This window comes from Antrostomus carolinensis, unplaced genomic scaffold, assembly GCF_000700745.2.
Source record: "Antrostomus carolinensis isolate BGI_N321 unplaced genomic scaffold, ASM70074v2 scaffold8842, whole genome shotgun sequence".
Taxonomy (NCBI): Eukaryota; Metazoa; Chordata; class Aves; order Caprimulgiformes; family Caprimulgidae; genus Antrostomus; species Antrostomus carolinensis.
In genome coordinates, this window is record NW_010301552.1 from 126 (window position 1) to 21,375 (window position 21,250).

Consider the following 21,250-nt stretch of genomic DNA (forward strand, 5'->3'; position numbering starts at 1 on the left):
ATGTCATTATTTAGTGGGCAGATCCACAGATCTGAACAGGTATCTTATAGCACATCAAACCAGTGATTTTTGGAGCAGTGATGTTAGTATTTAGCAGGAGAAGATGCTTTCACAATTTTAACTGTGTTGTAACTACATTGATTTCATTTAAATGTGATGGATGCCAGGCTCAAACTTTTAGCCCTAATTTTGTTTCTGTAGTACTTGAGCCAATAGTATCACTATATTTTAGTGCTGAGGAGTCATAAAAAAACCTGTGGCTTCCTTTAGCAACACTCATGTTCTTAGATACCCAACATGTTGATTTGTAATTCTGGCTAGCACCCTGAGTTTTTCAAAGTGAGTTTTGAAAGTCTTTGTAAGGGAGGGCTTACAGCCCTCCCTGCACTTCATCCTCCTCCCATCCATAGAACAATAGGCTCTTAAAGCCAAGGGGATGGGAACTGGGGATATGGGAGAGAATACATAATCTTCTCTTGCCCAGTAATCACCAGAAGTATTAGTGGAGTATGGTAGAGGCAGAGAGAATACATCTCGTCTCACAAAAAGGGGCCTGATGCAGATGTTTTGGCTATTGGCCTTAGTCTTTGGGTCATGTTAGCTTTCCACACCAATGCTACATTGAACAGACAGAACATGTAACTACTTGGATTTCCCTTCTGCTGCCAGAGACTCTTTGATTTGGTTTTCCTATTGTCTTTAGACTAAGTAGGCTTATTATTTTTTGAAACAAAGGAAATGGCTAAATAATTGCATCAAACAGAGGAGAGAAATATATGTATATATTATATGCATATATTTCTCCCTGTTAAAATGATTTTTTCCTACTAATTTGATCAGATATCTCTGTTTCTGTCAGTCAAAGCAGAAATTTTAGCCTTTTTGTGCCATAGACCACTTTTAAACTATCCATTGGACTGTTGTGCAGTGCCACAAATGCCCTTCCTCACAGAGCTACCTGTGCTTGAATATCTAAATGCAAGAGGTTTTCCAGAGCAAGTTCATCAGGCACTTGGCTATCATGTATCTGAAATACCTTCAGAGAGATGCTGCTCTCACCTAGAGGAGAACAGGATTGTCCTAATCTCCTGCATCCAGCCCTAGGTGGTTCTCTGCCTTTCCCACTAGCTTCTGTAAAACTGAAAAAGTGCTGATGTTATCCCAGTTGAGGACAATGCCACATACAGAGGTCCCTGGACAGTCTACAGAGGAGGTGTAATAGCTGCTGGTGGCCCATGATCTGTGCATTCCTAGGAATACACAGTGGACGCGAATCACAGGATTTTTTTCTCTCTTTCTGTCCTAGCCTGTCTTCCCCAGAAACATGATGAATTTTTCTCTTTTACTTGCACTCTACAAGCAAGTTTATGAGACGTGCTGTTTTCCTGAAAACTCAGCATGGTTGTTAGCTAACCTCCTCAGGAGCTCAAATGGGAAGGAGAGCTTTCTTATGCTGTCCATTGTATAGATTAGCCTTATGTAGGGTAAAAAATTTAGGGAAACCTCCTGGGAAGCCTCCCCAGCCAAAATCTCTATCAGAGAATAGCTACAGTTGGCTGCATGGGCCATCTGTTTGCCAAAGTGTCAGGAAGTGTTGCAGTGTGAATGCTCAGTACTTGTGAATGTTCGGGCCAGAATAGTTGGTGTTTCAGTCCCAGTGCTAACTGTAGATGTTTGTCTTCATTTTATAAAACAGGAAGAAGGAGAAGATCTCACCATATCCAGGACACCAGCAAAACAACAATCTGCTGCGACCTGGCCATGCATTGACAGAAAGTTGTTCTGAGTTTTACAGTCACCCTAGACTTTTGCAGAGGGGGCTGATGGAAACTCATCACTCCACACTGCTGGGTAAGAGACAAGACAGTCAAGCAAAGGGCTACATCTTGGTTTCTCAAGTTTTCCTCTCTCCTTGATGGTCTTGCCTCCTGTCTCCTTGAACAGAGAGTCCAAATTTTAAAGTCAGTCCAGACAGAGAACCAGTTATCGTCATTATCTCAGCTGAGAAAATCCTTTCCATGTCGTCCACAACTGTGATGAAAAGAGAATCCCCTCTTGCCAGAGACTGAACTTGTCTGTCAGGAAAATATAATTTACAGGTAAGAAAATGTCATTTCCAGCAATGAATCTGGATCATTTTCTGTGTGAGGCTGGAGAAGCTGCCCTTGGGATAGAACATTTTATGTGTAAAAAGGAGAAGAGACTTGGGCTACATCCTACACCATAAGTCATTCAACTTTTTGCTGTTGTAGTTGAACAATATATTGTCGTCAATATAGTTGGCAGGTAACAGCTGGTGATAGGACTCATGTCTTTTAACTTAGGTGCTGTAAGACATAAACATCTGCAGCCACATTCAAAAGTGCCTCTTCCTCCCCATTGACTAGAAGAGGAGCTAGGAATGACAAGCTTAGAATCTGACACAAAATTTGGGTGGTAAATCTTAGTTCTTGGGCCCAGATGGCACAGTGATGGGCACCAGCTACAGCAGTTAATAATGTCTGGTTTCACTAAATCTTCTCTCTGGAAGCTCTGAAAGAGCCTACAGAGAAGATCAACCCAAAGGCTTTATTGTGTTTCCTGGCATCTTGATTTTATGTGTTTCTGATTTCAGGTGCTTAACATTACCCTGCAATCCTGGTTTGTTTGTTGGTTTGTTTTTCTCTCCACTCTCTACACAGTGTGGTTCATATGGGCTGAATTTTCTCTTTATAGCTTCACTTACGGATATGGGTCAGCATCCAGGCAGTTGAATGCCTGAGATCATTTCCACGCTGTATATAAATAGCAGACAGTTATTTCACGGTTTCATGTTCAGCTTGCAGGCTTCTAACAGCCTTGTATTCCCAAAACCCTTTCTATTCTCATAGCATTCGGGTTCTTGAACGTGTAACTCAACATAAATTACAACAGAGGTTATCCCAGCCAAGAAAGTCCCAATTTGGCTTCTGTTTATTGTTGTTCTTATTCCTGATGGCTGACATCAATCACTGGTACTCAAAGCTGCTGTTGTGGGTCTTTCCAGCCCTGTGATGAGTTCAGCTACACGTTTAAGCCCACAGCTGAGTTACGTTACCTTACGCACGTTAAGTGGCTCACGGTCAGTCCATCATCTTGCTAGACAGTGGAGGAAGTCAGAGAGTCTCCAGTTGGATGGATAACTAACGGCCGGCGTACCCCTGTCCAACGGAGATAAGGCGCTGGTTAAAACCAAGAGAATTTTTAGACTCTTCCCAAATATCGCTTGTCTTTTGTTTGACACAGGACTTGTCATGTCTCCCTTTCTGCGTATTGGTTTATCCAACTACGACAGTGGCCCTTACCTGCCATCCCAGGGGGAGGTGATTAACCCTTACTGTGCTGTGATGGTTAAAGAAGCCGTGGAGTCAGGTAAGTGGGGAGGTGTTAAATATGCATGTGAGCTTTTATAAGACGTGTGTGCACCTTACTGTGTCATTACTGGTGTGTGTAGCACATTGGTAAATCTTTACAAGGGTTTGTGAAGGGGCTTTTGTGTCTCAGCCCAGTGCAGGTTTGGGTTTGGCACGGCCTGAAATGCAATCTGATTTTAAGATGATGCCTAACAAGTCTATGTCTTTGATTTAAGGATATTATCAACTGAATTACAGGTCACAGCATGTCACAGAGCAGACGAGCTGAACTGTATTTGGTTTCACTTTTCTATCAGCAGTTGTTGGTTTGTCACTGAGACTCCGGACAGATGAAATCTGTGTGTCCTAGAAATATGCTGGGAGGGCTATCTGTTTTTATCACATTTTTTTTGAGGAACTGATGGGTCCAACAACTTCTACCATTAAAAAAAAAAAAAAAAATAGCTCTCAAACAGTCCCAGTCTTTGCAGAGAGAGTTAATTTCTCTGTGCAATTGCCGTGCTATGTAAAATGTTTGAAAGTGAAACCTCCTGCTAAGCTGTTTTCCATGTCTGGATATATGGATTTTTGCATGCTTTTCCTGATTGAACAGCACTGATAAGTCCTCATTGAGAAAACATCTTACATGTTTTTTTGCATTAACATAGTACCAGTGAGAGGATTAAATGTTCTTCAGTTTTGCTTTTCCACAATCATGAAGATCAAGACCTTCAGTGTCAGGGAATTCCTCATATTGGCTGTTATTTATCTGAAATATTTGATAAATTCCTAACTTGACTGCTGTGATTCTTTTAAAAATTAAGTCAACTCAAAAATCCCTTTTTATGCCTTCAGAAACCCCATTCTCTAGCCTCTAGAGGATGTTAAAGTAGTTGGTTTTTGTTTTGTTTTGTTTTTTTAAAAAGAAGTTTTAGGATTTTAAAACAATTCATTATTTCACTTTTCCTTTGCCTGTTTATTTGTTTGATTTAAAAAAAAGAGTCAGCATTTATTACATTGAACTTTATCTGGGATTAAATTATACATTAAATGATTCTGGAAGATGTGGTGACTGGTAAATTCAAAAGGAAAGAAAATACTGCATGACAAGATATCCCTAAGATCTCATTTTTTGCTGAAAATGTGTCCTATTTCAGCTCTGTGCAGGGCTTGGCTGTTTGTTTAATGAGGTCTTTGAAAGCTATAACTCAAATTGAAGTCTCTTATCAGTTCAAAAGTGAATAAAATCAATTTGGTCACCACAGAAAGGTGTTTATTTTTCTTATACAGAGTTGAAAGCATTTTCTGGCATCTTACAAACAAGAATGTACTAAGGGATGTAATTTTTGTGCTCCTGAGAGTCAATAATCACAATTATTATTATAGTAGTAGTAGTAATAATAATAATAATAATTATTATTATTAATAATAATAAATGTGCTTGGGGGAACTTTTCTGCATTAGTGAGGACTGAATATAGGAAAAATTACATCCTTCTATTAGAAGATTTCTATTTGCTGGGGTGTAATCACACTTGCCTAGCCATTGCTCAGAGCATGGTGGGGCACCAAGGGGGACTCCTCGTCATGCCAGTGATAACAGCAGTCTGATTCATCTCAGACTCCCTTCTTAGGGTAGGTTGAGTCACCCTTGGGAGGCATTAATCTGCTGCTGGTGGAGGGTGTCTAAATATCTATATGGCTAACCTTGCCTTAAGGTGACTAAGACAACATGAGGCCATGGCAGGATCCATCTCCCCTATAATTCCAGTCTTCTGCAAGGATATTGATATCTGAGCAAGTCAGCTGCCTTTGTGTTATAGCCCAGGGGAACAAACAGGGCTTTCCGTGGTGGGATTCATCTCATCTTGAGGAAGACATCCATAATGGGTCTGATGAATCACATCCTAGTAAAGTCCAGTGCTCCCCACTGACTCCGAGGGCAATTTAGACAGTCAGTCAACTCAGGCACGCACGCCTGATGTTCAGTGAGATAAGCCCGACTGTAAATGCCAGAAATGCTCTCAACTTGACCATCCTCAGGCTTAGAGAAGGCAAAAGATGATGAAGGTCTCAGGACAAACATCAGCTGAGTATATTTGGTATGCAAATTTTGGCTAAAGTGGCATGTCCAAGGAGCAGGAGTGAATCAGCTGCAAAGGTGGTAAGAGATGTTTTCTAGACTCCCAACCTTGTGCTCTGACACACAACCATTAAGATTTCTTCAGGGCAAATGGTTGCTATATAGCAGTGAGTGCATAATGCAGGGCAGGAGGTGCCTAAACCTGGAGCTGAATCCAGGACATATCCAGACCCAAATCTCTACAAGCTCTGTGCTAGAACTGTTTTGGTAGATGACTCTGCTCCAACTTTTGTCCTGTTAAGAACTGGATATATACCACGTGTACCGTTAGTGAAGTGTGAGAAGGTGGAAGGTTTTTTTAGAGGGAGGTTCTTTTTTTGCAAATGAAGCATTGGTAGATGATAGATCTGTTTGGTTCCCCCAGAAAGGGAGCTTGAGTCTACCTTTGGGTTCATGCCAAAGGCTGTCCCTTGTCAACCAGCCGTGACGAACAAGCCATTGGGACAGAGCACTCCAAGGGTCTGAGAATAATGCACATCATCGGTGGACACCACGGTGTCACAACAAGGGCACCCTAAGAAATTTCACAAGCTCAGGAAAGATATTAAGCCAATTTTTTTTTTCCCACTTGTTAATTTTGTAAAAGAGATCCTGGTATTTTATGATATAAACTTTTTTTTTTTTTTTTAAAAGCCTCCATATAGTTAGAAGTGTTATAGCAATTCTTTACTGACAACAAACCGTTTCAGAGATCCTAGGTGCCTCTGAGGTATAAAAAAATCTGCCCTTTAAAAACAGCTTCTGCCTTCATGAGCCACCCAGCCTGGTGTCATTTCACCACCTGTCTTGGTGACATTTGCTTTGTGAAATATCCTGCTCTGTGTTTGAACTCAGCGAGCCTCCAGGAAAATTGCTCCCAGCTACAGTGGAAGCTGCTGCCCAGCAAAGACAGTTGCTATTTTATTTTTCAGGTTAATCCCTGGCAGAATTCCACAGGCATCAGCAGGGGTGACTGTCTGATCCTATATATTGGCCAGTTCATTCACATTCCAGGGTCTGTTGATTTAAGCTGTATGTTTTAGAGCGCAATGCAAATGAAAGCATTTGTTTTGCAAGCGCTGTGTTTCACACCCATGGAGTTTCACTGATGTAGCAAAGAAATAACGGCCCTTACTGAGATTTCTGTTCTCCACGATGCTGGGAAATTTACGTCTCATTTTTATGTCTCATTTTGTCTGCTTTTGTTGAAAGAGTACATTGAATATATATTTTTGAGCTTGATGGGAATGAATTAAGCCCGCAGACAATGAGCTCAGAATATGATTGTCTAAATCTGCATATGTGAAAAGTCAACCTCGCTTCACTGATAGAGTTGGATTCACCTTAGACTGCTCTAAACTTTGGGGAAACTGAATTTGAACCCAAGATTTAGCTGCATAGTCACTTGTCATAGCGGGCAGGACAAGTGTGAGAAGTGATTTTACACTCCAGGAATGATCTCCACTCAGTTTTGCAATGCAAAGCAGTGCTGGTGGTCAGAGTGGACTGCAGCTAGAATTAAGTTTATGCGATTGAACCAAGTGCGAGCTGGGTGTTGGGTCGTGGAGTTAAATTTCAGCAATTCAGTACTGGTTGCAGAATCCCTCATGTCTCTCCTTAGGACACTACTTTCTCAATTTAGATCTGCCTAATGGCTCTGGCAGTTATTTCTCCTTTTGTAGGAAATCAGTGTAAGGGGTGGTGAAGGGAAATTTTTGTTATAATCTCACAGCCCTGATATTTGTTCTCTCCTCAATAAATATTCTTTCATTTCCAGAGATGAATATTACACAATCAGGAGTCACTTTCCTTTTTTCTCCTTCTCTCCTGCCTCCAATATCTTTGGAGTTTGTTTACCAGTTTTAATCCATCCTGAAAGTGTGTAAATGAAAAGTGACCAGAGGAATTAGTCCTCTCCTCTAGGGAAATATTTTCTTCAGCATGTTCCATGTTCCATGCTGTTGGCTGCATGTGCTTTTCCAGCTGGACGGGATGAGGGAAAGACTGGGATTGTTGGAAATAGGAGCAGGGTCTTTAGGAGACAGGAGTCACAGGTCTGCTGCTCACACAACTGCTTTTTATTCTCTTATTCCTCTAGCTTTGACATTTCATGAGTTGAAAATTTGCAGAGGGTAACTGTAAAATAGAATTTACCTTGAGTAAGTGTCCAAGACTTTTACAGGGCTATATGAAATAAAATGGGTTGTATGAAATAAATAAAGCTGGCTGAGACTCTTTTCAGAGAGAACTAACTAGAGATAACTCTCTGCAAGCTAATGCTAAGCCTCAGAGATACCCTTCACCATTTTGAGATGTGTCTGTTGTGAAGGAAGAGGAATTAATGCATGAGGAAGAGGTGCAGGAAGAGTTTGGTAGGTTGAAAATTCTATACTGTTGTGGATGTGGTTGCAGGTCTGCAAGGCAGTTCATATATTAACATCCCTGAGTTAGCTGAGACGTAGGAACTGACTGGACATGTGCGCCAGTTGAACTTAAATCATAAAGTACATCCAACTTTTGGGGGGTTTGAAGGGAACCTGTTTCATTTTGCATTGCCATGGGACAGATGATACATGTAGCTGGTTATCTGTGGTGAGATTCACCTGATTAGAAGTGGGTTTCTGTGGTGTCAAAGTTTACATTTGAGATCTACTCAGTAGAATTAATGGAGTCAAGGGTGGAAATTATCTTTTCTAAGGTAGATATCTGCATTTGGTCAAATGAATACACCCTAACTCCATTGATTTATACTGATCATATTCTCTTCACTAGCTCTGAATGGACCCAGTGTTCAAACAGCTCAGATATGGGCATACACATTGTAGTCACCTAAAGTTAAGTGACATGAATCCCATCTTAGGTTTCACTTCATAAAATAACCCTGTAAAACACTCTGACATGAACTGTTACATGCCCTGCCTGGAGAGAGACAATAAAGTGGGTAAGTAATACAGATATGTCTCAGGGACTGTAGAGTGGTAGCCTTAGTGCAGATGGGAAGTAAGTCCAGTCAATCCAAACTACTTCTTGTTGACAGAAAATGGCCAAGTGTATGTGCAGAAGAAGCCCACCATGTACCCACCCTGGAACAGCACTTTTGATGCTCACATCAACAACGGCAGAGTCATGCACATCGTCGTCAAGGACAAAAGTGCTGAGATGGTTTCAGAGACCACAGTGGAACTCAAGGTGCTGGCAGAGAGGTGCAAAAAGAGCAATGGGAAGACAGAGATATGGGTGAGCATCGTTATGTCCTCTTGCAGGCTGTGATGAGGAGTTGCTTTGGGGTAGGGGAATGCCTTGTGTCCATGCCAGGCTGTGACTGTAACCAGCAAGGCAGCAGGAACTGGCTGCCATGCAAGGAATCATGTTTTGAATTTTCTTGAGTATGACCTGAAGGATAGACTTCCATGCATATCAGAAAAAAAGAGCATGGCACATTTATATTTCCTGCTGCTGTTATATTGAAACATATGTCCTCTGTTAGCAACGATTCTGGTTCAGGTGAGCCATGCCCACATATTAATCTTTGCTTAGGAAACCTACTGGGGACAAATGGTAATATAAGTGGCTAAATGTGAATTATTTTATGTGCTCTGGGGAAACAGCTTTAAAAATTTAATCTAATATCAAGTAACTGATTCACAGCTGCCTGACTTCAGAGTTAAGTCAGAGGAACTCCTTTAAAATCACTGGAGTTATAGTGGAGTAAATTTGAAGTAGCAGTCTTCATAAGGATGTTAAATGTAAGGTTGTGTTCCCTAGCAGTCCAAGCAAGAAAGTTCTTGATAACAGTCTTTAACGTGTAGTATTCGGTAGCCTTTCCATAAGTAAAAATAAAATGGACAGACATTTGGAGACCAACTGATTTCCTGAAATTTTTAGGTTATTTTTCATGCCAGTTCTCAGGCTAGGCTGCTTGTGTTATGCAGAGAGTAGAAAAGTCAAAAAGGCCTTGGTCACTTAACAGACCTAAGAGCAAGATTTGGTAGAGATTTGCACATTTAACACATGACTTGGAAGGAATTGAAGGGATGGAACTGAAAACCAAAAGAAACCAAAAAAGCTCTGCTCAGCATGACTCCAACCCCAGGCTTCAAAACCATGGAGAGGCAATAACTTGATGAGGAGGAAAGACACATAGTCTGGGATTCTACTTGCTTGCAGCAAGGGTAGCAGACCTGAAGTCAAGTGGACTTGGGAGACCCTGGTCCTGTTGTGTCCCAGCCTGGTAGCACCTCCTGAGATCTTATTTCCACTCACTGCTCGATACAAGTTAGAACCTGTGGAAGATGGTCCCACATGTCTCATCCTGAGGATGAGGAGAGAGAGTAGCATTTTTCTCACTTTTCTGTGTTAAGGGCACTGTTTCACCTGGAAGGTAGACAGGTAAACTTGCTCAGGCTGTGCTGGAGGTGGGTAGGAAAGGCACTGTTGTGGTTCTTAGGCTGAAGAAATCCTTGGATGTAGGTTTTATTCCTAGGCAAGTGGATCAAGATTTATACAAAGGCACCTATGGACAGAGGTTCAGATAGGTGAGAATTTCCAGGTCAAATGGGAAGACCCAAAAACCACCTGAGTAAGCCTGTAGCATCACTCATATTGGCTATAATGGAAGTTAGACTTGCAGAACCAAGTGTCTAAAAGGTTTCAGCATCTTTTAAGTACCTTTGTGAAGTTGGCTGAGTTTTTTGAGGTGCTTCTACTTCTCTCTCACAGGATCCTCTAGGAATGACAAGTTTTCTATACAGATAGAGCTTGTCATGAGCTGGTGTCTAAAAACCTGCCTACAGCTTCTGTGGTTTAGTCACATTTATATCTTCAATCATGTTGTTCTGAGTGTTTGATAAGAGGTTATCTAGTGTTCTCCCTCTCTAGTTGCTCCTACCCTACCACATATGGGTATGAGCAACCAAAAAATTAGCATTCATTGGCATTCATCAGTTCCCACTGGGAAAAGGAGATAACTTGAGTCATCTGAAATGATTGTTGCTTCTTTGAATTACTGTTTAGTCATTGCACTGGTCTTTTTTTCTTGTTTTTCACTTATCTCAACCAGCTAGAACTGAAACCTCAAGGGAGAATGCTGATGAATGCAAGATACTTCCTGGAAATAAGTGGTAAGTGATTTTGTTTGTTAATCAATAGATGTGATTTCTGGTTATGTGGGGCAGAAGTGGTGTCTTCGCTGAAATCAGTGCCTATGTTATTATTGCTTTATTCATAGGAACTATCATAACAGTTTGAAATGAACACTCCAGTAAAGCAATTTTTATTGTATGTTGGTGATGACGATTGACTGTTCCTCTGTGATTTGCAAGGCAGATTTTTGGCTGTTTTACCACTAACGTGGTAGATTTTATCATTACACTAAGCAAGACACAATAGACACAAAGAATCACCTCCCTCTGAAAATATTTTACTTGTATGTATACATGTAACGTACCATGGTGTGCATTATAATGCAGATGTAAACCAGTTTATGTTTGGCAACACCCGAGTATACTTGTTAGCTGGGCTTTCAAGATCAAAAGCAATCTAGGCAAAAGAACCTAGAGAGTGATTCATCTGATCAAATGCAGGTTTCTGCTGCAAGGTGAGCTGAGTAATTCGCTGGGCTCCATCACCTGCTCCAGCTAGACCTCCAGGCAGCAGCTTAGTCACCTGGGTAGGGGACACACCGTCATTTAGTGTCTTCACTGGGAACCAGATCCCACCTGCAGAGTTTGATGTCCATGTGAGATGCATTTTACTTTGTGGAAGAAAATGAGTTGCAATCCAAATGCTCATTTTTATTCTGCTGTCTTTGATGCCAAAATTCTCACACCCTCAGATGTGAGGTGAAGCTGTAAGGTATAGATATCTAGAAGGACTTTCCATTTAAAAAAACAGAAGTACTGAAAGCAGCTAATAGCATGTCCATACTGATATTTTCTTCATCCATTCCTACCTTTCATATAGAACAGATTTTTGTTGCCTCCTTGTATAAGATATCAGAGGCCAAAGCATAGAAAATGCAAGTTGTGTTTGTATTACAAATAGCAAGATCAGCATCAGATCACAGAGGGGGCTGTTTTCCACAGAATACCTATGTAACTTGCTGTGTAATGCACAAGTAAAACAAAACAGAGATTGAGAGCGAGATATTGTGTGCATTAGAGCGACTTTTGACATGGGCAGATAGTGATAGGGCAAGGGGAAATGGTTTTAAACTAAGATAGGGGAGATTTAGGTTAGATATTAGGAGGAAATTTTTCACCCAGAGGGTGGTGAGACACTAGAACAGGTTGCCCAGAGAAGTTGTAGATGCCCCCTCGCTGGAGACATTCAAGGCCAGGTTGGATGAGGTCCTGACCTAGTAGTTGGCAACCCTGTCCACAGCAGCGGGGGTTGGAATTAGATGATCTTTAAGGTCCCTTCCAACCCAAACCATTCTATGATTCTGTGATATCTAAATTTGTAGACACAAGCACATATATAAGTTCACGTGTGTGTATGCATGTGTAGTCAGAATTGGTTTGTTTCTTGTTCTAAAAAATTTAAATGTGAACTGTGAATAACAACATGGACACAGCAAACAAGAAATAAATTGTTGGCTTGGAAAAATAACAAGAAAAAGAACATCCTAGGAACATACATATGTGCTTACTCATGTACACATGTACATGCACACATAAAGGATTCAGTTAAATACCCAAATATATACATAGAGTCATAGAATCATAGAATGGTTAGGACTGGAAGGGACCTTAAAGATCATCTAGTTCCAACCCCCCTGCCATCAGCAGGGACATCTTCCACTAGACCAGGTTGCTCAAAGCCTCATCCAACCTGGCCTTAAACACTTCCAGGGAGGAGCATCTACAACTTCCCTGGGCAACCTGTTCCAGTGTCTGACCACCCTCACAGTGAAGAACTTCTTCCTAATATCTAATCTAAACCTACCCTCTTTCAGTTTATATTTAGGCATGTGTGTTTGTGTGAATATATAGGTTATTATTATTTTTTATCTAATTTCATCTTTTTTAGGGCATGATTCTTCAGTGCTATGTAAAGTTAGAATTTTACGTTTAACTACAAATTATCTCTTCTTGGGAAATTTCTGGTCTAGATTTCAAGAGCAGCATTATGAATATTCAAGAAAGCTCAGAGTCCCAAGTTTAAAGTAATTTTAGTGTCCCTGTAGGAATGATAGATGAAAAACCATCCAAACAAATCTTGTGTGGGTTTCAGAAAATGGTATTTCTTACAAATATTCATTCCCATGAGTGAATCACCAGCTTCAGTCACTTAATATTTTGTGAGATGCATTTTCTCAAGGTGCCTGATCAGGACAGGGTACCTTAATAAATTTTGTTTCCCTTCCCCTCAGATGCAAAGGACCTGGCTGACTGTGAGACTGAAGGTTTTTTCTCCTTGCACCAGCGCAGGGGGGCCATCAAACAAGCCAAAATCCATAATGTCAAGTGTCACGAGTTCACGGCCACCTTCTTTCCACAACCCACCTTCTGCTCTGTCTGTCATGAGTTTGTATGGTAAATGAAAACAGATTTATATATTTTCTCCTTTTAACCCTAGGGACCAGCTCTGCTTCTCCAGCAAAGAGAGAAGCTGTGCTCCCTGTCAGTAAAGGCAGCAGGACTGGACCCTTGGCATCTTACATGTAGGGTTATTAATCACTTCAAGGACGTGATTTACAGTTGTAACTGCAACTGTGAAAATTACCTTCAATTTTTAGTTTATTTTTTATAAAAATTTTTGTCTTTGACCAAATGCTCCAACATTTCTCATTAGCCTAGTTTGCTATTTGGATATTGTGCAATTCAGAATGTAAATATGTGCTAAAAGGCTGTGAAAACCACAGGGAATCACTCCACGGTTAGATTGAATGAAGATATTTAGATTAGAGAAGCTCTGTAAAGATTGTTAAAAAGCAAAACTGTTTTACTCTGTTCCTTTCATAAATGTTGCTCTCCTTCCTTCTGTGGAGTCTTTCAGAAAATTCAGAATTAACCATTTCTCTGTTTATTTCAGGGGTCTAAATAAACAAGGCTATCAATGCAGACGTAAGAAACTTTTTTTTTATTTTGTTACTATCATTTTTTATTTGATCTTTTCTTAAAGACATTTTTTATTAACACTGTGACACACCTGTTCTTTCAGAATGTAACGCTGCCATTCATAAGAAGTGCATTGATAAAGTAATAGCCAAGTGTACAGGATCAGCAATCAATAGCAGAGAAACTATGGTATGTATTATTATTTGACTGCTTTTAAAAAAACATGAGCATCATTCAGATCTCTCATACATCGCTGTAAAACAACTTTTGATAAAGCAAAAGGTGCTACTGAACTAAAAGCTGTGTGATCTGATCTGTGCCCTTTGTTTTTTTACGTTCCCAGTGGTTTCATTACCTCCTACTTGTGCTTTACTCAAATGCAGCCGCTGAATAAGCAGTTGCTGAATCAGGACTGACATTTGTTTAATGTACGAAGTGTAACACAGAGGGAAGTCATGGTCATGAGGTGGAGATTTACTGGACAAAATTCTTCACTATCTGATGTTAGGCAGGACATCATACTAAATTTTCAGAGCGTACTTTAACATCCTACTCTGTGTTATCTGAGATTTCCACAGTCAGTGGAAGATCTAGCACCTCTACTATTATTTATTTTATTATTCTCATATAAGTTGTATAATAAACTTTCTTTTTTGGTGGGCAAAAGTGGAACTTTAACTCTTGATAGAAGTATTCACTTTTACTTAATTGTTTCCCACAGTTTCTGTTTGCTTCCAGTCCCACCCTGGCTCCTGTTCTCCTTTTACAGTCGTTAGAGCTGTGATTCATCTCACCTGTCTTCTGACATCTGCAGAGTAGATGTACCCAACTTTATCATCACCTTTGACTCCCTATATACTAAAAGAAAAAAAAATAGGTTCTTCCAAAGAATGATTTGTGACAACATATGTTGACATCCATTTCAGGATGGGATTAGTAATTTTTGGAAGTACCCCTGTTTTTCCAGTGAGCGTTAAGGGAGTCTGTGGCATAGCTGAGATGCAAGCAGCCGTCTGGTCAGATAAATCAAGCCCAGGGATTAAATTACCCAATTTCTACTGAATTGCACAGAAATTGTGTATCAATATTTGGATTTGTATATCTGAATTATAGTTATATATAGTTTTTTTCTTGATGGTCATACCCAAGGATAAAAGGGCAGTAGACATCCCATCTTCTGTGGCACAAGCCTGGGGGCTGTTGGTTTTTCATGCAGAGCTGAGGTCGAGAGAGTTAAATTGCCAACACAACTTTTCTCTTGCAGTTCCATAAAGAGAGGTTTAAGATCGACATGCCTCACCGCTTCAAAGTCTACAATTACAAGAGCCCAACTTTCTGTGAGCACTGCGGCACACTCCTCTGGGGCCTTGCACGGCAAGGATTGAAGTGTGATGGTGAGTTCCTGGTCTAAGTGGCACAAGCTGAGTGTGGGTTTGGGATGTTGTCTTTAGAGAGTTGCCATCTAAAGAGACAAATCTCATTTATTACATTTCTCTATGAGATCTGTATCAGATGACATCCAGGTTGGTGAAGGAGTGGTCAAGGGGACCGTTCTTCGAGGAGAATCATTCTTCAAGGAGGAGGATCACTGTCAGCATATAGAAAGATATGTGGTCCACGAGGCTGAATGTTCACTTCCTAGAGAGGCAAAGAACATCTCAGTGCCCACCTTTGATCTTCCAAAATCACTCCTAGTATAGATTTTCATGCTCCACTTCAACTATCAGACAGACCCAAGGCATTTCACAATCTTCATAATCCCATACCAATGGGGAGATCCTGTTCTGTGGTTATGGTTTATATCTGGGCTGATAGACTGTGGAGTATTGGTAGCCTGTATCTGCAAAGGCTGATGGATGTGGAAATACAACCTTCTGCCCAGAAGAAAATATAAAAAATCTTTGTCTCCATAGAGAACCAAAAAATAACCTGAGTGCCATCTCATGAGTCATAAATGGTGTCCTGGCTTTGAGCTGTTTATGTTGCTGATCTCTGCCCTTGGACAAAGGCAGCCCATGTTCATGCTGAAATTGATGTCAAACACTTACAGCCTAGCTGTCCTCTGTTATCCTGACACCTCTTGTTCTTTCTTTCAGCATGTGGCATGAATGTCCATCACAAGTGCCAGACAAAAGTAGCAAACCTCTGCGGAGTTAACCAGAAACTAATGGCTGAAGCTCTGGCAATGATAGAGAGCACCCAGCAGGTAAATACTTTAAAGCTGTGAGTCACCTGGAGAAAGAAGAATCACTTATTCAATGTTTGGTTCAGTGCAAGAAATAAGGGCATTGAGTGGAGCACTGTGAGGAACAAATTCAAAGCAAAGAGTAGGAAATGGGTCCTTCATGGAATAGGTAATTAAACTCATCACAGCAATTTTTGGAGGCCAAAAGTATTCATGGGTTCAAGTGACAATCTTCAGTGCTCATGGAAGAGAAATCCATTCAAGATTAATAGAATAATTAATTCTGTTAATAGAAAAACACTGCCTTAGAATCAGGAAATCTCTGAGCATATCTCTGGAGATAGGAAGAATATTCTGAGGAGACTTTGCATGCCTACACTCTTTTTATATCTTTATGTGGTACCTACTTGACCTCCATTGCAGACAGGGCAGGGCCTGGATGGACTCTTACCTTGATTCAGTACAGTTGTAGTCACATTATGTTCATAACAGAGATTGTGTAAGAGGGTCCAAGGAAGAGTGAGAGGAACTTGGTTTGGTCCGTTTGCTGACACTACCTTGCTATATGGTTGTCACTACCTTGCTATATGGTTGTCACTTAGCAGTTTCTCATGGGACTTTCTGATCTGTTTGGAAGCAAACCCCCCAGAGCAGGAACCCTCCTGAACAGACATGGGCCCTGGGTAGAGGATCTGGATACTACTGTCATATAAACAGTGTATGAACACAGAAAACTGAACTAAAAAGAAGGAAAAATAGCTTGTCACAAGCCCAAAACATAAAAGATTTTAGGGATGCTAGTTCAAAATCAGGATTGTTAGGACACCTCTCAGCTCTTGAATAACCTTAGAGAGGGATAAAATCTGTAGGTGCCCAGTCCTCCATATTTAGGTTCCTCAAGTATTCCAAGGCAACACCTTAATCCATACAGCAGGTGGTTTTGTGTCTATACCTTCCTGAGGTTTAGCTCTGCATATTTCTCACCTTTATGCAATAGATAGTGCTGTCAAACCTCCAAAGAAGAGGGGGGTTTTTGCTCTTACTTCTCTATTTCCTACCTACCCTCTCTTTACTTCTTCTTGCACTGTGTACTTTGAGTCACCACTGAGAGGTTGAAGAGGGCAAACGCTGGGTACGTTCCCCAAAATTTTTCTAATCTCCATAAATTTAGGCTTTGGGGATTTTTTGAGACATAGCTGGAGTTTTAGTGTTTAGTAACCCTCAAAGGATTTCTCTTTCATGCTTTTGTCTCATAGAATATGTGCATAAGCTCAGAACATGTGTCTCAAGCAATTTGCTGTTTTCTGTAATCCAGGCTCGATGTCAGCGTGACACTGAACAGATCTCCAGGGATGGACCTCTTGAAATCGGGTTCCCTGTTCCTGTGAAGGAGGTAACACCACTTCAGACATTGCCAACATCTACAGCAGGAAAAAAAGGTAGTTTCCCCTCGTGATATGGAACAGCAGGCTTTGATAATTATTTGTTTTGTGCATGGTTAGGTGGAAGTGGCAAGGGTGGGGAATTTAATAGCCAGTGAATCTTCCACGCATCTTTCCAGCCTAGAGCAAGACATATCCTTTCTCATCCCAGGATATCAGCAAATTTTCCCAGCCACATCACTCGGGCATGGCAGATACCCCAGATCCCAACCTGGTTCCTTTCTTCTCTATAAACCTGCAACTCCCTCATGCCATCCCAACCTCTGGAAACATGAGAGACCAATCACCATTCATTCAGCTAACCCCTAAACTCTCTTTCTGACCCACTACTTCAGCACATGTGGTACCTACACTGGCAATAATGTGTTTATTCCCCTCCTGGGACTCATAGACTGTAATATCTGGGAACGTTAAAAGAGAAACCAAGCTCTAAACAGGAGGTTTGGAGTCCTTCTGATCACCTCGGTCAATTCTTTTTCTGATTTCAGATTTTTGCATAAGGTTTAACATCCAATACCTTTGAAAATCATTGACAGAACCCCGCTTCATTCACCCAGGAGCTGATCATAGCTACGAGAGCAGACATTTAGGAAGGTGAATGAGAAATTGGGGAATAGAGTTGATTAGGAGACCTCGGACAAAGCTATTGGGGGCTCAGGGGTCAGAAATTAAAATTACAGTCTCCTGGGGAGATGCCTTGTTTGTCTGCTTTGTGCATCAGAGATCTCTGAATTTTAGGAGCAAAAATGTCACTATCTTTCATTAGATACACGTGGCCCACTTAAAAGGTCATTTTAAGACCCTGCCAGCTTCATGGTTCATGGTACCCCTCCAAGAATTGTAACTGCAGCAGACCTTTGATGGCACTGACACAATGTTCTTCTAGCTCCCTCAAACCTTAGAATGCACCTAACAGAAAGGGGAGGGAAAAAATAAAAGTACAAATGAATCAATAGTTAAACCTAGCAAGATCTGGGACAGTGGGTCCTCAGCTCCAACCCTAACCAAGGGTCAAGCTGAGAGCCCAGTACCCACCATCATCTACTTTCTCAATGAAAGTTAGTGCTCCCCTGTGTGGAGATAGTATCCTGAAAATTGAACCTAGAGCAAAATGTCAGAAAGTACTGATTAAAGCAAGGCAGAGCCACATTATACCAGTGCTCTGGGTCTGATTCTGTGCAACAGTGGGCTATCAAGTCTCTAAGTACCATGTGAGCTAAGGAGACAGTTCCCTGTGGCCCACAAGGGGAAATAAATGATGTCACTATCTGTGCATATTTTCTTTCTTTTCTACAAGTAGAACTAACTGTGGTGATGTGAATCAGTAAAGCCTCGGATGGTTTCACATCTGGTTTATATGTGGGTCTCTTTGCTGAGTAGTGTTCTTACTGTTCAGCAACTTAGGACAGTGCAGCAAATGTGCATTTGAGTGCATGGGATAAATCCAGTAAGCGACAGGGTCTCTTAGAAGTTCATGTACATCCAAGTGAATGGAGTATTGAAGAAACTCTGAGTTTCTTCAGGACAGCTGAAGTACTTGATCAGAGCTCCACATTCCAAGTAGGGACCCAGTATGAAAATGCTGTCCCATATTTTTCACATGTTAGCTTTGCCAAGAGTCTTGAAAAAATGGGACCACATAATAATGGCAACCAACAAGAAGGAATGAAGAACACGGGCATCCAGAAATTGAGATTTTGCTGCCGTAAACCAGAAACACAGATGAAGGAGTTTGTAAAGTGGGAGTAATGCCACTGAAGAATGTAGAGTTACACTGGAGTAAAATGTCCTCTGGAGAGAAAGAAATGTGGGAGGAGAGCCAATCTACTTAGTGGCTTTGGCCACCACGTCTCCATTTATTTGAAATACCCTTTTAAAACTCTAAGCACAATACCTCTAAGTGTTCTGGGGATTTTCTGCTCATTTCCAGGGGTTTATTTGAATGCTTCGATGTGTGTTTCAGAGCCTCAGGGCATCTCCTGGGAGACTCCGGTGGAGGGCACAGTGAAGGGAGAGTCTCTAATAGAGTCAGACTTGGGAGGAGATCAGCCCCAGGAGCAGCAAAAGCACCAAGTGCAGCTAAAACTAACCATCGAAGATTTTGTCCTGCACAAGATGCTGGGGAAGGGCAGTTTTGGCAAGGTAAGCACTAGGGGACAGAGACACCACTGAACAGATCTGCATATTTCTTATTATGGCACTAAATACCATGTGGTTTGAAGGCCACTTAGGAAACAGCATCTCCAAGCCTATCATCCCTTGCTCTGGGATGGCTGAGTCTTGAACCTGGTCTTCTTGCTTAAGACAAAGATCCTCCTTGCCCTTCCTTCTGCCCCATTAGTTGCTGTCTCAGGAGTGCTGGTAACAGGAGACTAAATCAGCTGAGTAAAGCTGTGATGTCCTCTTCTGTGCAGGTTGACATGACCTTGGACATCCACAGAGAGCTGATGGGAAAGATCTCTGTGCTGTCCCCATTCCTGCAGCTTCTCCTGACAGATTAGCTGAGCAAGCTCAGAGGGAGGCGGAAACATTAGTTGAAAAGTTGACTGTGGATCACCTCTCCTCTCCAGAGCAGCAGGTCTCCAGCTGGGAATGCTAACTGCTCTTTCCCAGCTCTGATTTGTGCTGGAGCATAAAGCAAATTTTGCAACAGCCAAGAATTGGTGCTTCTGAAACAAGAACCACCTGTTTTCAGTGGATTCATTAATCCTGATGAATTGTAGATTGTTCCTTCTTCTTGCAGATGTCCCCTGGAAGGGGATTCATATTACCCAGTGCCAGCAGAGAGCTGCATGAAGTGATTTCAGAGGAACTCACCATTGTGTTTTCACAGCCAATAAGGAGATCAATAAGGACAATGTATATCACTATGTATCACATTGCTCAGATCCCAAACCTTTCCAAAGTGGGGACTGTGCCTTAAAAGAAGGGCTGCTTTTTGCCTGCTAAGTGAGCTGGAGGAATTGCTGCAGCCAATTCTTAAACTGGTGAAATATTTGCTGTGTTGGTTTTCCATACTCGAAAACACTTGGCATGTCTGCACTTTGCCTGGGAAGCAGAGCTGAGGTATCTGAGTCAGAGCTAATCCAAAAAACCCCAAACTCCACAGCCCAGACTAACCTGGCCTCAAAAGAATAGATATTACAGAAACATTTACATTGGAAGGAAGGGGCCTTTGGATGTTATCTAATCTAACCTGCTGATTAAAACAGGTCTAATCAGATGAGGTTGCTCAGAGGCTTATCAAGTCCTGAATACCTCCACAGAAGCAGATTCTATACCTTTCTCCAGTCCCCTGTGTTAACATAGACTCTCCAGCCTTGCAACCATTTACAACTCTCTGCAGTGCACCATGTGGGTGTGGAGAGGATGGGCTACTTCATGCTCTTCTGCAACAGATGTCACCCACAAGTTTCCTGTGTAGGTGTTACTCCTTATTTGCTTGGAGTGAGATTCACTTCCCCATAGAAGGGATAGGGTGTGCAGATCTTGGTGCCTGACGGGTCTCTCCAGCTCTGCATGGACCAGGGAGGTTGAGGGCCAGACTCGTGAGGAAGACCCCTTTGTATGAGGTCTATCATTGCCTACCTGCACCTTGGAAATCACAGCACAAGTCACAAATATACTGTGTTCCCCAGTTTCCCCAGGAGAGCCGTGCCCTGCACAAAAATGGGGCTAAAAGGGTGCCTGCAGCATCAGCACTGTTAGCATTTCTGGTCATTCACTGCAGAGACAGAGGGAGGCTCTAGGCTCTACTTTCTGTCTAGTGCTACAAAGTGAAATGCAGCAGTAGCCAAAAGGGTAAATAAAACTTTTGTCAGGGCTAAAACATGTCTGAGCTTACTCAGTACATAGTGTCTGATGGAGAACTTCAAAGACCTCTTTGATAAATCTTACATATTTATCCAGTCCATGAGTGTCGGCAGACTGTTAGTGTAAAGATTGGGACTGGCAGTGCCTTCCAGCAGAGACTTCTTTGCTCTATGGTCTCTAGAAAAATCTTCACTGCTGCTCTGTGTCTGTTTTCCTGCCCATAAAAACAGATTAAGGTCCTAACTCCCCTGGGATGTG

General features: G+C 41.6%; 1 protein-coding gene across 1 annotated transcript in view; it reads left to right on the forward strand.

Moving 5' to 3' along the window:
* Positions 1–1,987: 1,987 nt before the first annotated feature.
* PRKCQ (protein kinase C theta) overlaps positions 1,988–21,250 on the forward strand; it is a gene marked incomplete at its 3' end in the record, with an annotated part of 32,720 nt that continues 13,457 nt past the window's right edge. The window contains 11 exon segments of the mRNA XM_010163499.1: positions 1,988–2,099; positions 3,265–3,390; positions 8,530–8,729; positions 10,552–10,612; positions 12,865–13,027; positions 13,527–13,558; positions 13,656–13,741; positions 14,817–14,946; positions 15,649–15,758; positions 17,053–17,176; positions 19,143–19,321. Coding sequence (XP_010161801.1) covers positions 3,273–3,390; positions 8,530–8,729; positions 10,552–10,612; positions 12,865–13,027; positions 13,527–13,558; positions 13,656–13,741; positions 14,817–14,946; positions 15,649–15,758; positions 17,053–17,176; positions 19,143–19,321 — 1,203 coding nt within the window.